The sequence below is a fragment of the Cherax quadricarinatus genome, chromosome 38 (genome assembly GCF_038502225.1).
Source record: "Cherax quadricarinatus isolate ZL_2023a chromosome 38, ASM3850222v1, whole genome shotgun sequence".
Taxonomy (NCBI): Eukaryota; Metazoa; Arthropoda; class Malacostraca; order Decapoda; family Parastacidae; genus Cherax; species Cherax quadricarinatus.
This window is the reverse complement of record NC_091329.1, coordinates 7,705,002-7,718,677: the sequence shown is the minus strand read 5'-3', so window position 1 is coordinate 7,718,677 and position 13,676 is coordinate 7,705,002. Positions and strand designations below refer to the sequence as shown.

Genomic DNA, 13,676 nt, shown 5'->3' with positions numbered 1-13,676 from the left:
TGGAGCTGATTGTTAATGGCGCCTTCCCGTACATCCTGCTGAGTTCAGCAATGCGTATGCCACTATCATATTTTTGAACGATTTCTTTTTTCATTTCTACGGTGTTCCTCATTTTCTTTACCAAAGGACTGGCACTAGGAGCTTTCTTTGGGGCCATGGTGGCTTATTTAGCAGTCACACACAATAAATGTGCCAAAAACAGTGGATTACAAAATGTTTCATATGACCTGGCAGGATATGTTCACTCACCAAGAAACAACGCGACACTGCCTGAGAATGAGTGTGGGAGGCGGTTTTGTCTGCACGCTAGGCACTGGACAGGTTCCATACGGTTGATGAAAACAGAGAAAATCAACGAAAACGGAACCAAGATATTGACGAAAAAAATCAACAAAAACGGAAATTGGCGATAACAGAGATCAACAATAAGGGAGGGTCCACTGTACTTAGTTTCACAGATGTCAAGAAAAAAAAAATTTTTTTTTTAAGTTTACTCCTTTAGCCTACACAGTTATGTCAATTTTGGTCACTTATCAGTCTATTAGTTAGTCAGTCTTATTAATACTATATATACCTGACTAAATATCTGACTTAGAAGGTAACCATGGTTAAATGAGATCTTGAGTTGTATAATTATTTTTACTTTTATAAAGATGTGATTTTTTATGCAGATGTGATTTTTTGTTATAATTATTTTTACTTTCATAAAGATGACATGCATAGTTAAATGGAATCTTCATTTAAAAATAAATAAGGTGTTACTTTTATAAAGAGGCATAAAACAAACTTTTTCAGTTTTACTTTCATATTTTAAATATTTTGGCCACCGACACAATGAAATCTCAAAAAAAAAAAAAAATCTATCCTTGAATCTTCATTTACAACAGTGAGAGGGGATTAAATTCCAAGCATTCTCCCAGTGTATTATTGACAATCACTGTAGTGAAGTGGTATATTAGGCATTTATTTGGTGCAATAAATAGTAAGTTATGTCTCATCAGATGACTGAGTAACTATGTCTCATCAGATGACTGAGTAACTATGTCTCATCAGATGACTGAGTAACTATGTCTCATCAGATGACTGAGTAACTATGTCTCATCAGATGACTTAGTAACTATGTCTCATCAGATGACTGAGTAACTATGTCTCATCAGATGACTGAGTAACTATGTCTCATCAGATGACTGAGTAACTATGTCTCATCAGATGACTGAGTAACTATGTCTCATCAGATGACTGAGTAACTATGTCTCATCAGATGACTGAGTAACTATGTCTCATCAGATGACTGAGTAACTATGTCTCATCAGATGACTGAGTAACTATGTCTCATCAGATGACTGAGTAATTAAGCTTTCACTCTTGATTTAGAGTTCTGTTTTAGTCAATTCTTGTTTGTTCTTTTATCTGGCCTTTTTTTTTTTATACATGCCTCACTTAGCATTCATATTGTCTCTTGGTTAAATATTGAGTCCTAGTGCTAGTATATTTTGTTAATAGTTACTACTACTACTGCTGCTGCAACTACTTGCATGGTAAACTGATTTATTAATTAGATGTGTATTATGCTGTGATACTGGGTGATTAAAAATTGAAAAAACTTTTTTTTTTTTCTACGTATATAATTGAATTGCTCTATTATGTATACTGATACAGTATATGTATAATACAGTATATGCATATTTTGGTAGCTGTATATATATAGGTGCTATCAGATGTTGCCTTATATAACTGTGTGTGTTGTATAACATGAATTATATTTGTTATGCATAAGATATATAAAAAAACTCACTTTGCGCAATACTAATAAGCCGTATTCCCTTTCCACAGTGCACCAGCGGGTGAGGATCATTACGACTATGAGAGCAAGACACCCAAGGATGAGCAGACTGATCTTGGGTATCAGAATGATCGGGAGGGTTGGTATGACAAGGACAAGATAGATGGTTACTATGGTGAATATGGGAAAGAGTGTTGCAAAGACGAGGGTTATCAGAATGATAAGAATGATGATGGCTATGCGGGAGAGCAGTATGATGTGTATGGTTACGACCAGTATGGGCAGTACGCAGACTATGACCAGTATTACGGGTATGATAAGACTGGTGAAAACTATGATTACAGTCAGTATGGTTACTATGGGGAGGATGGTTGGACCTACTATCAGAATTATGAGGGTTATTATGGGTACTATGATGAGGCTGGTGTCTTTCATAACTATAATGAAAATTACAACTATGCTTATCGGAGCAATGAGCATTTGGACTCTATGGCGGAGATGCAGGGGGAGGGGAGGAAAGTGCCAGATACTTCCAAGATGATCACAGCACCTTCCAGCCTAGCCTCAGTCTACACCACTACCACTTCTGCCATTACCACTACCAAAGCCTTCAGTTCGGTGCTCACCACCACCTCCTCCTCCTCCTCTTCTACCACCACAAAGCCTTTGGGTAACCATGTAGCACCCACACCACACACAAAACACAAACCTGATGGTGGCCTGTTTAACAAACTACTTCCTCAACTCCCTATCTCCCTTCCATCCACTCTCACCACTACCACCACCACTGCTGCTGCCACCATCACTGCCACTACTACCACAGTCACCACTACACAGTCGAGCCGCCCGTTTATGCAGTCAACCGTTCCACATGCTCAGCCACCCTCAGCACAGACTACACAGCAACGAGCAGCTCAGCAACAAAAGCAACAAGCTAAACCTGCTAGTGGTGGCTTTGTTCTATTTGGTAGTATGAACAAAAAAGGTGGCCTTTTCAATGCCATGTCTGGCATAACGTCCAAGATGAGTGACACACTCAACACTGCTGTTAAAGAAGTGTCTGCAACAGCTGCTGCAGCTGCACAACAAGCTAATGTTGCAGCTCATCAAACTACAAAAGCAGCAACAGCAAAAGCAGCTGCAGCAGCAAGAGGAGCAGGTGTTGTCCCACCTCACTCATCAGCAGCAGCAGCAGCAACAACTACAGCTGTGACTACACCTCAGAAATCTTCAGTTACACAATCAGGGAAACCCTCATTAGCTGGAACAAGAATGACCTTGACCAAGCAGGAGAGTGTTAGAAGTGATAAAATGCCTGGAGACGAAGCAGAGAGACGATCTTTGGCCACACTACCAGAAACTTCGGATCCTACATACCAGACAGATTCCATAGACCAGGTAAGTTAAATTTTCAATCAGATGTTATAGTCAAAAGTCTCTGGCAGGTACTAGTATGTGCTAAGTTAGTACCACTTAATTTAATTACTGTGGGTTGCTGGTTGTAAAAAAAATATAGTTGGATCTTTGTGGTCACCACATATTCTATAGGCAGCTAGTTCGGAAGCAGTATGGTAGGGTGGGATGCCATAGTACATAGAGCATTGACATGTTTCCTGACAGACCAATGTTTGAGTCTCAAACAAAAAACAAACACTTTGGCTAAAAGAGCAGTTGAGGGACTGCAAAATTAGAGCCTATGAGAAAATGGATGAGTCTTTTATCAGCAGATTTTGCCAAGAATAAGAAACTACGGTGTCCTGTGGCCTGGTGGTTAAAGCTCTTGCTTCACACGTGAGGGTATGGGTTCGATTCCCGACGAGGTTAGAAACATTGGGCATATTTCCTTACACCGATTGTCTATGTTCCACATAAGTAAAATGGATACCTGAGTGTTAGTCAACTGGTGTGGGTTGCATCCTGGGACAAAAGTGACCTAATTTGCCCAAAATGCTCTACATAACAAGCAACTTTCTATATAGTTTACCTGAAGTTTACCTGGAGAGAGTTCCGGGGGTCAACGCCCCCGCGGCCCGGTCTGTGACCAGGCCTCATGGTGGATCAGAGCCTGATCAGCCAGGCTGTTACTGCTGGCTGCACGCAATCCAACGTATGAGCCACAGCCCGGCTGGTCAGGTACCGACTTTAGGTGCTTGTCCAATGCCTGCTTGAAGACAGCTAGGGGTCTATTGGTAATCCCCCTTATGTTTGCTGGGAGGCAGTTGAACAGTCTTTGGCCCCTGACACTTACTGTGTTGTCTCTTAGCATGCTAATGACACCCCTGCTTTTCATTGGGGGGATGTTGCATCGTCTGCTGAGTCTTTTGCTTTTGGAGTGAGTGATTTTCATGTGCAAGTTCGGTACTAGTCCCTCTAGGATTTTCCAGGTGTATATAATTGTGTATCTCTCCCGCCTGCATTCCAGGGAGTACAGGTTCAGGAACGTCAAGCGCTTCCAGTAATTGAGGTGTTTTATCTCCATTATGTGTGCCGTGAAGGTTCTCTGTATGTTTTCTAGGTCAGCAATTTCACCTGCCTTGACAGGTGCTGTTAGTATGCAGCAATATTCCAGCCTAGGTAGAACAAGTGACCTGAAGAGTGTCATCATGGGCTTGGCATCCCTAGTTTTGAAGGTTCTCATTATTCATCCTGTCATTTTTCTAGCAGATGCGATTGATACAATGTTATGGTCCTTGAAGGTGAGATCCTCCGACATGATCACTCCCAGGTCTTTGATGTTAGTTTTTCGCTCTATTTTGTGGCTGGAATTTGTTTTATACTCCGATGAAGTTTTAATTTCCTCACATTTACCATATCGTAGCAATTGAAATTTCTCATCATTGAACTTCATATTGTTTTCTGCAGCCCATTGAAAGATTTGGTTGATGTCCGCCTGGAGCCTTGCAGTGTCTTCAATGGAAGACACTGTCATGCAGATTCAGGTGTCATCTGCAAAGGAAGACACGGTGCTGTGGCTGACATCCTTGTCTGTCAGATATGAGGATAAGAAACAAGATGGGAGCGAGTACTGTGCCTTGCGGAACAGAGCTTTTCACCATAGCCGCATCAGACTTTACTCTGTTGACTACTACTCTTTGTGTTCTGTTTGTGAGGAAATTATAGATCCATCTACCAACTTTTCCTGTTATTCCTTTAGCCCACATTTTGTGTGCTATTACGCCATGGTCACACTTGTCGAAGGCTTTTGCAAAGTCTGTGCATATTACATCTGCATTCTTTTTGTCTTCTAGTGCATCTAGGACCTTGTCGTAGTGATCCAGTAGTTGGGACAGACAAGAATGACCTGTTATTGAGGTCAGCTATACCTTGTACATGTACATTGGTACCTTGCCTTACGAGTTTAATCCGTTCCGTGACCTAGCTTGTAACTCAGTTTGCTTGTACATGTATATGAAATAAATTTTCTCATTGAAATTAATTGAAATGCCATTAATCCATTCCATCGGAATTCCTGCTCTCGGGAGGCAGGGCGTGCAAGTATGAGTAGTGGGGAGTTTGAATAGGTTTGGAATAGTTTTAAAAGTGCAGTATTATAATGTGGGGCAGAAGTTTGTGGCTATAGGAGGGTGAGTGCAGGAGGAAAGAGGAGTGATTGGTGGAATGATGAAGTAAAGGGTGTGACAAAGGAGAGAGGTTTTTACAAAGCAGAAGTGTTATAAGAAGAGCAGAGTATATGGAGAGTAAAAGAAAGGTGAAGAGAGTGGTGAGAGAGTGCAAAAAGAGAACAGATGATAGAGTGGAAGAGGCACTGTCAAGAAATTTTGGTGAAAATGAGAAAAAAATTTGGAGTGAGATAAACAAGCTAAGAAAGCCTTGGGAATGAATGGATTTATCAGTTAAAAACAGTAGGGGAGTTAGTAGATGGGGAGCTGGAGGTATTGGGTAGATGGCAGGAATATTTTGAGGAACTTTTAAATGTCGATGAAGAAACAGAGGCAGTAATTTCATGCACTGGTCAAGGAGGTATAACAAATTTTAGGAGTGAAGAAGAGCAGGATGTGAGTGTGAGGGAGGTGCATGATGCATGATGTAGAATGAAAGGGGGTAAAGCAGCTGGAACTGATGGGATCATGAATGTCACATTCAGGGTTTTAAATTGTTTCAATAGATAGAAATATCGGTAAGGGAGGTGGGGTGGCACTGTATGTCCGAGATCACTTGAACTGTTGCATAAAAACGGGTATTAAGTCCGAGGTAACACATACAGAGTCTGGATAGAATTTTCAGAGGGGCATAAAAAATTGATTCTAGGAGTGATATACCGTCCCCCAAACTTAGATAGGGACCAAGGGAAATTACTGTGGGAGGAAATTGTTAAGGCCACAAGGCACGATAATGTAGTAATTCGAGGGGACTTTAACTTTAGTCACATTGATTGGAATTTCTTGACTGGGAATTTAGAATCAAATGACTTCTTAGAAGTAGTTCAAGAATGTTTTTTGAAGCAGTTTGTGACAGAACCTACAAGGGGAAATAACCTTCTTGATTTGGTTCTGGTGAACAAGGAAACCCTTGTTAATAATTTAGAAATTAATGAGGAACTCGGCACAAGCGATCACAATGGAAGTATGATAGTAGGGACAACTCAGTAACAGTTCCAGATTTTCGCCTAGCAGATTACAATGGGCTTAGAGAACACTTACCTGTTGACTGGAGTAACGAAGAGAGGTATCAATATGACAGTTTTCTGAACACCATACATGCTGCTCAAAGAACGTTTATCCCATATAAAGAAATTAGGTCAAATAGAAATGACCCAAAATGGATGAATAATAGGCTGAAATATCTACTAGGGCATAAGAAAGGAATTTATAGGCGTATCAGAAGAGGTGAGGGTCATCTTATGAATCAGTATATTGACATTAAGAGGGACGTTAAAAAGGGGATAAGAAAAGTTAAAAGGGACTATGAAATTAAAGTTGCTAAGGATTCGAAAACTAACCCAAAAAGTTTTTTCCAGGTCTATAGAACGAAAGTTAGAGATAAGATAGGTCCCCTTCAATCTAACTATGGGCATCTTACTGACAAAGAGAATGAAATGTTCTCCATTGTAAATAATTATTTTCTCTCGGATTTTACACAGGAAGACACTAACAATATTCCAGTAATTAATTTTTATAGTGGGCCTGGAGAAGATAAATTATGTAACATCACAGTCACTAGTGAAATGGTTATGCAACAGCAAAGAACTACAGACCAATAGCACTAACATCCCATATCATAAAAATCTTTGAAAGGGTCCTAAAAAGCAAGATCACCACCCATCTAGAAACCCATCAGTTACACAACCCAGGGCAACATGGGTTTAGAACAGGTCGCTCCTGTCTGTCTCAACTACTGGATCACTACGACAAGGTCCTAAATGCACTAGAAGACAAAAAGAATGCAGATGTAATATATACAGACTTTGCAAAAGCCTTCGACAAGTGTGACCATGGCGTAATAGCGCACAAAATGCGCGCTAAAGGAATAACAGGAAAAGTCGGTCGATGGATCTATAATTTCCTCACTAACAGAACACAGAGAGTAGTCGTCAACAGAGTAAAGTCCGAGGCAGCTACGGTGAAAAGCTCTGTTCCACAAGGCACAGTACTAGCTCCCATCTTGTTCCTCATCCTCATATCCGACATAGACAAGGATGTCAGCCACAGCACCGTGTCTTCCTTTGCAGATGACACCCGAATCTGCATGACAGTGTCTTCCATTGCAGACACTGCAAGGCTCCAGGCGGACATCAACCAAATCTTTCAGTGGGCTGCAGAAAACAATATGAAGTTCAACGATGAGAAATTTCAATTACTCAGATATGGTAAACATGAGGAAATTAAATCTTCATCAGAGTACAAAACAAATTCTGGCCACAAAATAGAGCGAAACACCAACGTCAAAGACCTGGGAGTGATTATGTCGGAGGATCTCACCTTCAAGGACCATAACATTGTATCAATCGCATCTGCTAGAAAAATGACAGGATGGATAATGAGAACCTTCAAAACTAGGGAGGCCAAGCCCATGATGACACTCTTCAGGTCACTTGTTCTATCTAGGCTGGAATATTGCTGCACTCTAACAGCACCTTTCAAGGCAGGTGAAATTGCCGACCTAGAAAATGTACAGAGAACTTTCACGGCGCGCATAACGGAGATAAAACACCTCAATTACTGGGAGCGCTTGAGGTTTCTAAACCTGTATTCCCTGGAACGCAGGAGGGAGAGATACATGATTATATACACCTGGAAAATCCTAGAGGGACTAGTACCGAACTTGCACACGAAAATCACTCACTACGAAAGCAAAAGACTTGGCAGACGATGCACCATCCCCCCAATGAAAAGCAGGGGTGTCACTAGCACGTTAAGAGACCATACAATAAGTGTCAGGGGCCCGAGACTGTTCAACTGCCTCCCAGCACACATAAGGGGGATTACCAACAGACCCCTGGCAGTCTTCAAGCTGGCACTGGACAAGCACCTAAAGTCAGTTCCTGATCAGCCGGGCTGTGGCTCGTACGTTGGTTTGCGTGCAGCCAGCAGCAACAGCCTGGTTGATCAGGCGCTGATCCACCAGGAGGCCTGGTCACAGACCGGGCCGCGGGGGCGTTGACCCCCGAAACTCTCTCCAGGTAAACTCCAGGTAAACTGAAGCAAAATAAGTCGCCGGGTCCTGATGAGCTTTTTTCAAGGGTTCTTAACCCTTTGAGGGTTTTGGTCGTACTAGTACGTTTTACGCGTAGGGGTTTTTGACGTACTAGTACTCATAAATTCTAGCGGCCTCAAATCTAGTGGGAGAAAGCTGGTAGGCCTTCATATGAAAGAATGGGTCTATGTGGTCAGTGTGCACAGTCTAAAAAAAATCCTGCAGCACACAGTGCATAATGAGAAAAAAAAAACTTTGACCATTTTTTTTTAATAAATCAGCGACTTTGCAGTGTATTTTCGTATGGTATTTATTGTTGTATTCTAGTTTTCTTGGTCTCATTTTATAGAATGGAAGACATATTACAGAAATTGAGATGATTTTGACTGGTTTTACAATGAAAGGTGCCTTTAAATTGAGCTCAAAGTAGCAGAAATGTTCGATTTTTACCAAACTTCAAAAGTAAACAAATCGTGCCAAGCGTGCAATACACGTCAACTGGTGAGTCTAATATTCTTTTACAAGTGCACCAATAATATTTATACCATTTTTTACACTAATGCAGTAGTCTGCATAACAGTAAATCTTATATTTTTTGTGAGAATAAAAATTCAAAGTGGAAAGCAAAAGGATATAAGAATGCCCTTGAGACGTGACTAATGACTAGAGGAAATGTCATTTTAGTGCCAGGAATGTCTTTCTTGTTTATTCTGGACCCTATTCGGAAATTGGAATCTTTTGAAATTTGTGTGAAATTGGCAAAATTGCTAAATTCTGACCACTGTACTGGATAGTTGAATTTATAAATGGGTGGTTTCTTGCACCCATTCGATAGAAAAAATGGAGTTCTAGCGAAATATTCATGTTTTTTGTCGACTAGTACAGTGAAATTGGCCGAAAATGGGGCTCAAAGTGGGCAAAATCGCCGATGCGTAAATATCGCCGAGACCGCTAACTTTGCGAGAGCATAATTCCGTAAGTTTTCTATCAAATTTCAAACTTTTGGTGTCTTTATGATCGGGAAAAGATTCTCTATCTTTTCATAAGAGAAAATAATTTTTTTTTTTTTTTTAAATTTGGCCGACCCTGAGAACGAGTTTCGGAGAGGGCCTGTCGACCCTCAAAGGGTTAAGGAATGCAGAATGGAACTCTGTGAACCATTAACTAATATTTTTAATTGATCTCTTCAAACAGGTGTAGTGTCTGATATGTGGAAGATGGCTAATGTAATTCCTATTTTTAACCCTTTGACTGTTTCAGGCCCCTCTCTGAAACTGTCATTCTATGTCGCCAAATATTCGAAAAAAAAAAAAAATTGTTTTTTCTTATGAAAATGTTAGGAATATTTTTACTAGTGTTTTAAGCCTAAAAAAAAAATTTTGCCATCAGTACTTACCGAGATATAGAGCCACAAAGTTTGCAGAAATTGACGTGCGTACGGCAACAGCGGCGACTGCCGCCCACCCGGTATTCTTTTATTTACTCTAATTCAAAGGTTTCTTGCATTTTTCAATATTTTTCTTTTCCAGGTAACTTATGTGGCCTGTGAGACCAATGTAAGGTGCATTGTTCAAATATACACTCATTATTTACAACACAATAACAGAACAAACTTTATCACTATTAGTTTGTGTATACACTTTGTTTACACAAACAAACAATACAAAACAATGTTTATTACTATTGTTCCATAATATATATACATATGTACAGTCACTAAACATGTTCCTAGAACTGCTGCAGCTTGTGGAACTCTTTGAAACATGGGTATATGCAGAGGGGCACTTCACACTCCTCACACATAAAACGAGTGTCTCTGCATGTTTGTGGGCGTTTTGTGGTATGCATACATACATAACACCTCTTCTGAGCATTTTTCTTGGCAGTAGTAGGAGGCAGTTGTATGGGGTAGTGATCACCAGGCCTCATACGAGATGACGTCTGTGGGCGCTGGTCTATTGCAGGAGTTGATCCTTGGTACTTTGCAATTATTTGTCTGATTACTGACAGGCAAAATTCACCATATTTTGGTGTTTTGTTGGTCTTCAACTTGTATATGTTATAAGCATTTAGCATAGAGATATCAACAAGATGGAAAAAAAGTTTGATATACCACTTATAACTCTTGCGTACACAGTCTGCAAACCCAATCTGCATGTCACATTTGTCCACTAAGCGCATATTGAGGTTGTAGTCCATGACAGCTGCAGGCTTTAGAATGGGTTCATTGGTCTCTCTGTTGTCCCTGCCACTGGGTACCATTTCGTTTGTGTGAACTGATGTCAACAATGTGACATCACGTTTGTCATGCCACCGAAATGCCATGATGTCATTGGCAGCAAAGGCTTGCACCTCACCTCTGCGAGTGCCAGCGTCGAACCTTGGCATATGTTTGCGATTACCACGCACTGTGCCACACACGTCTGTCAAGTTCACTCGCAAGAAATCACTGAGTAAGGGGCTTGTGTACCAGTTATCAGTAAATAACATATGCCCCTTACCAAGATATGGTTCCATCATTGTTCGAACCACATCACCAGAGATACCCAATAACTTCATGGTATCTCTCAAAGTATTACTGCCAGTGTACACAATAATATCTAAAACAAGACCACTTCTGCAATCACACAGTACAAATAACTTTATACCAAAGCGTTTCCTCTTGCTTGGTATATATTGCTTGAATGAGAGTCTTCCTTTGAATAAAATCAAGGACTCATCAATAACAAGCTTCCTGAAGGGATAAAAATACATGCAGCACTTTTGTTTCAGGTACATAAACACATTTCTTATCTTATATAACCTGTCGCTTCTGTCAGGCCTGGTTTTGTCTGAAAAGTGTAACATACGTAACAGTATCAGGAAACGATTGACACCTATAATGTCACTAAAACCTGGAGTTGAAATCAGGCGATCTGTTGTCCAGTATGTGGTGACAGTGTGCTTATACACATGTGGCATAAGCATTATTGTGGCAAAAAACAGGTACATCTCTGCCACAGTTGTCTCCTTCCACTTGTGTAGCCGTGATTTTGGTGAGAGAATTGTATTTGCCATGGTGTAATCACAGTACGTATTTGTTTCCCTGACAATGATGTCCATCAGGGGTTCATCGAAAAATAACTCAAAGCAGTCCAGTTCACTGGCATTGTTCCCAAGTGGACAAGATGGCTTTATTCCACTTTGTGTTTCATCAAAGTCATGGGGACTGGGAACAAACTTGTCACCGTCCTGCCAATCCCAGATGCGGTCTGCTGGTGGGGTCTGGATATTGTACCGTGGTTGTGGCTGTGCAGGTTGTGGTGGTGCAGGTTGTGGCAGTGTGGGGTAGGGTGAGGCTGGTTGTTCTGCTGAGTCAGCCGCGTGGGTAGTAGCGTGGCCCGGTGATGGTGCCACATGGGCTGTGCCACCCTCACTATCACCACCACTGCCTCCTCCCTCACTGTGACCATTCATACCCATCGTTACAATATCATCATCTTCACTATCAGGTCGTGGTGTTGGGCCACGGGATGTGCTCCCAGAGTTTCTCCTTCCCCTTGGAACAACATATGAAACACTACCAGACCGCATACTACGTTGTACATACTGGCGCTTCACTGGGGAATATTCACTCTCACTGTCACTAGAACTGCTTTCAATGACCTTGAAATCACTATCACTATCACTGCTATCATCAGGGTGTTGTACACGACCAAATAGTTTCCTCTTTCGTCCTGGTACAGGCGAACGTGAACGTGAACAAGCCGGCACAGCACCAGAGGTCGAAGGTTGTGGGTCATCTGGGTTTACGTCACTATTTACATTATCCTGGGCACTTTTTTCGGTAACACTCACTTGAAAACCCTTGAATTCACTGTCACTGACATTTTCATCGCTGTTAGAGCTATCACTTGGGAACAAAAGACCTCCAATCCGCCGAGGAGTGAGGAACTTCTTACCGAGAGGCATGGTGAAAATAGACTGACAACATGGTGTTCCCACAATGCACCGCTGGGTCCCAGATTTTTTTCACAGGGTGCACACCAACCACTGAGACCCATTCTCTCCCGTGTAGGCCTACCAGGCCTTTGGCGCTCGATTTGAAGCCGCTAGAATTTGTGCGTATAAATACGTCAGAAACATTGGCTCGTAAGATGTATTTATACGTCGGAAACAGTCAAAGGGTTAAAGCAGGGGACAAGTCGTTACTGTGAAATTTCCGCCCAATAAGCCTAACCTCAACTGTAGGCAAATTACTAGAGTCAGTTATTGCTGAGATTATAAGAAGCCATCTCGATAAGCATAGCTTGAACATAAGAACATAAGAATGGAGGAACACTGCAGAAGGCCTACTGGCCCATACAAGGCAGGTCCTTATCAAAACGACCTCTACCCAAAGCTACCCAAGAATTAACTCCTGTACCCAATGACACTAATCAAACCCAGCCCCTCCCACTCATATATTTGTCCAATCTCTTCTTAAAGCTACCCAAGGTCCTAGCCTCTATCATCCCACTGGGAAGATTGTTCCACGCATCCACAACTCTGTTAGAAAACCAGTACTTACCTATGTCCTTTCTAAATCTAAATTTATCCAACTTAAATCCATTATTTCTGGTTCTTACCTGGTTTGACACCCTCAATACCTTATTAATATCTCCTTTGTTTATGCCCGTCATCCACTTATACACCTCAATGATATCTCTTCTCATTCTACGTCTCTCCAGAGAGTGAAGATTTAAGGCTTTAAGTCTATCTTCATACGGGAGATTCCTTACACAGTAAATCATTTTAGTCATTCTTCTATGTATGTTAATGATGCTCACCATGGATTCACAAGAGGCCGTTCTTGTCTTACTAATTTATTAGCCTTCTTCATTAAAGCTTTTGAGTCTGTTGATCACGATAAAGAATTTGATATTATTTACTTAGATTTTAGTAAGGCTTTTGATAGAGTTCTGCACCAAAGACTGTTAAAGAAAGTGGCAGCTCATGGCATTGGGGGAAAAGTGCTCTCTTGGATTGAGTCATGGCTCACAGAGGTGTATAAGTGGAAGATGGGTAATAATAAAGGGGATATAAATAAGGTCTTGAGGATATCTCTCCAAGAGAGAACCCGCAGTAATGGATTTAAATTAGACAAGTTTAGATTTAGAAAGGATGTAGGAAAGTATTGGTTTGGAAATAGGGTAGTTGATGAGTGGAACAGTCTACCTAGTTGGGTTATTGAGGCTAGGACTTTGGGCAGTTTCAAATT

At 41.2% G+C, this 13,676-nt stretch overlaps 1 protein-coding gene across 11 annotated transcripts in view; it reads left to right on the top strand.

The window, feature by feature from the left end:
* The window catches only part of unc-13, a 1,383,522-nt gene that overhangs the window by 522,997 nt on the left and 846,849 nt on the right, over positions 1–13,676 (top strand). For all 11 annotated transcript variants that reach the window (XM_070092069.1, XM_070092068.1, XM_070092067.1 and 8 more), the window contains one exon: positions 1,834–3,181. In XM_070092069.1, the coding sequence (XP_069948170.1) occupies positions 1,834–3,181 (1,348 nt within the window). The remainder of the gene's footprint in view (positions 1–1,833; positions 3,182–13,676) is intronic.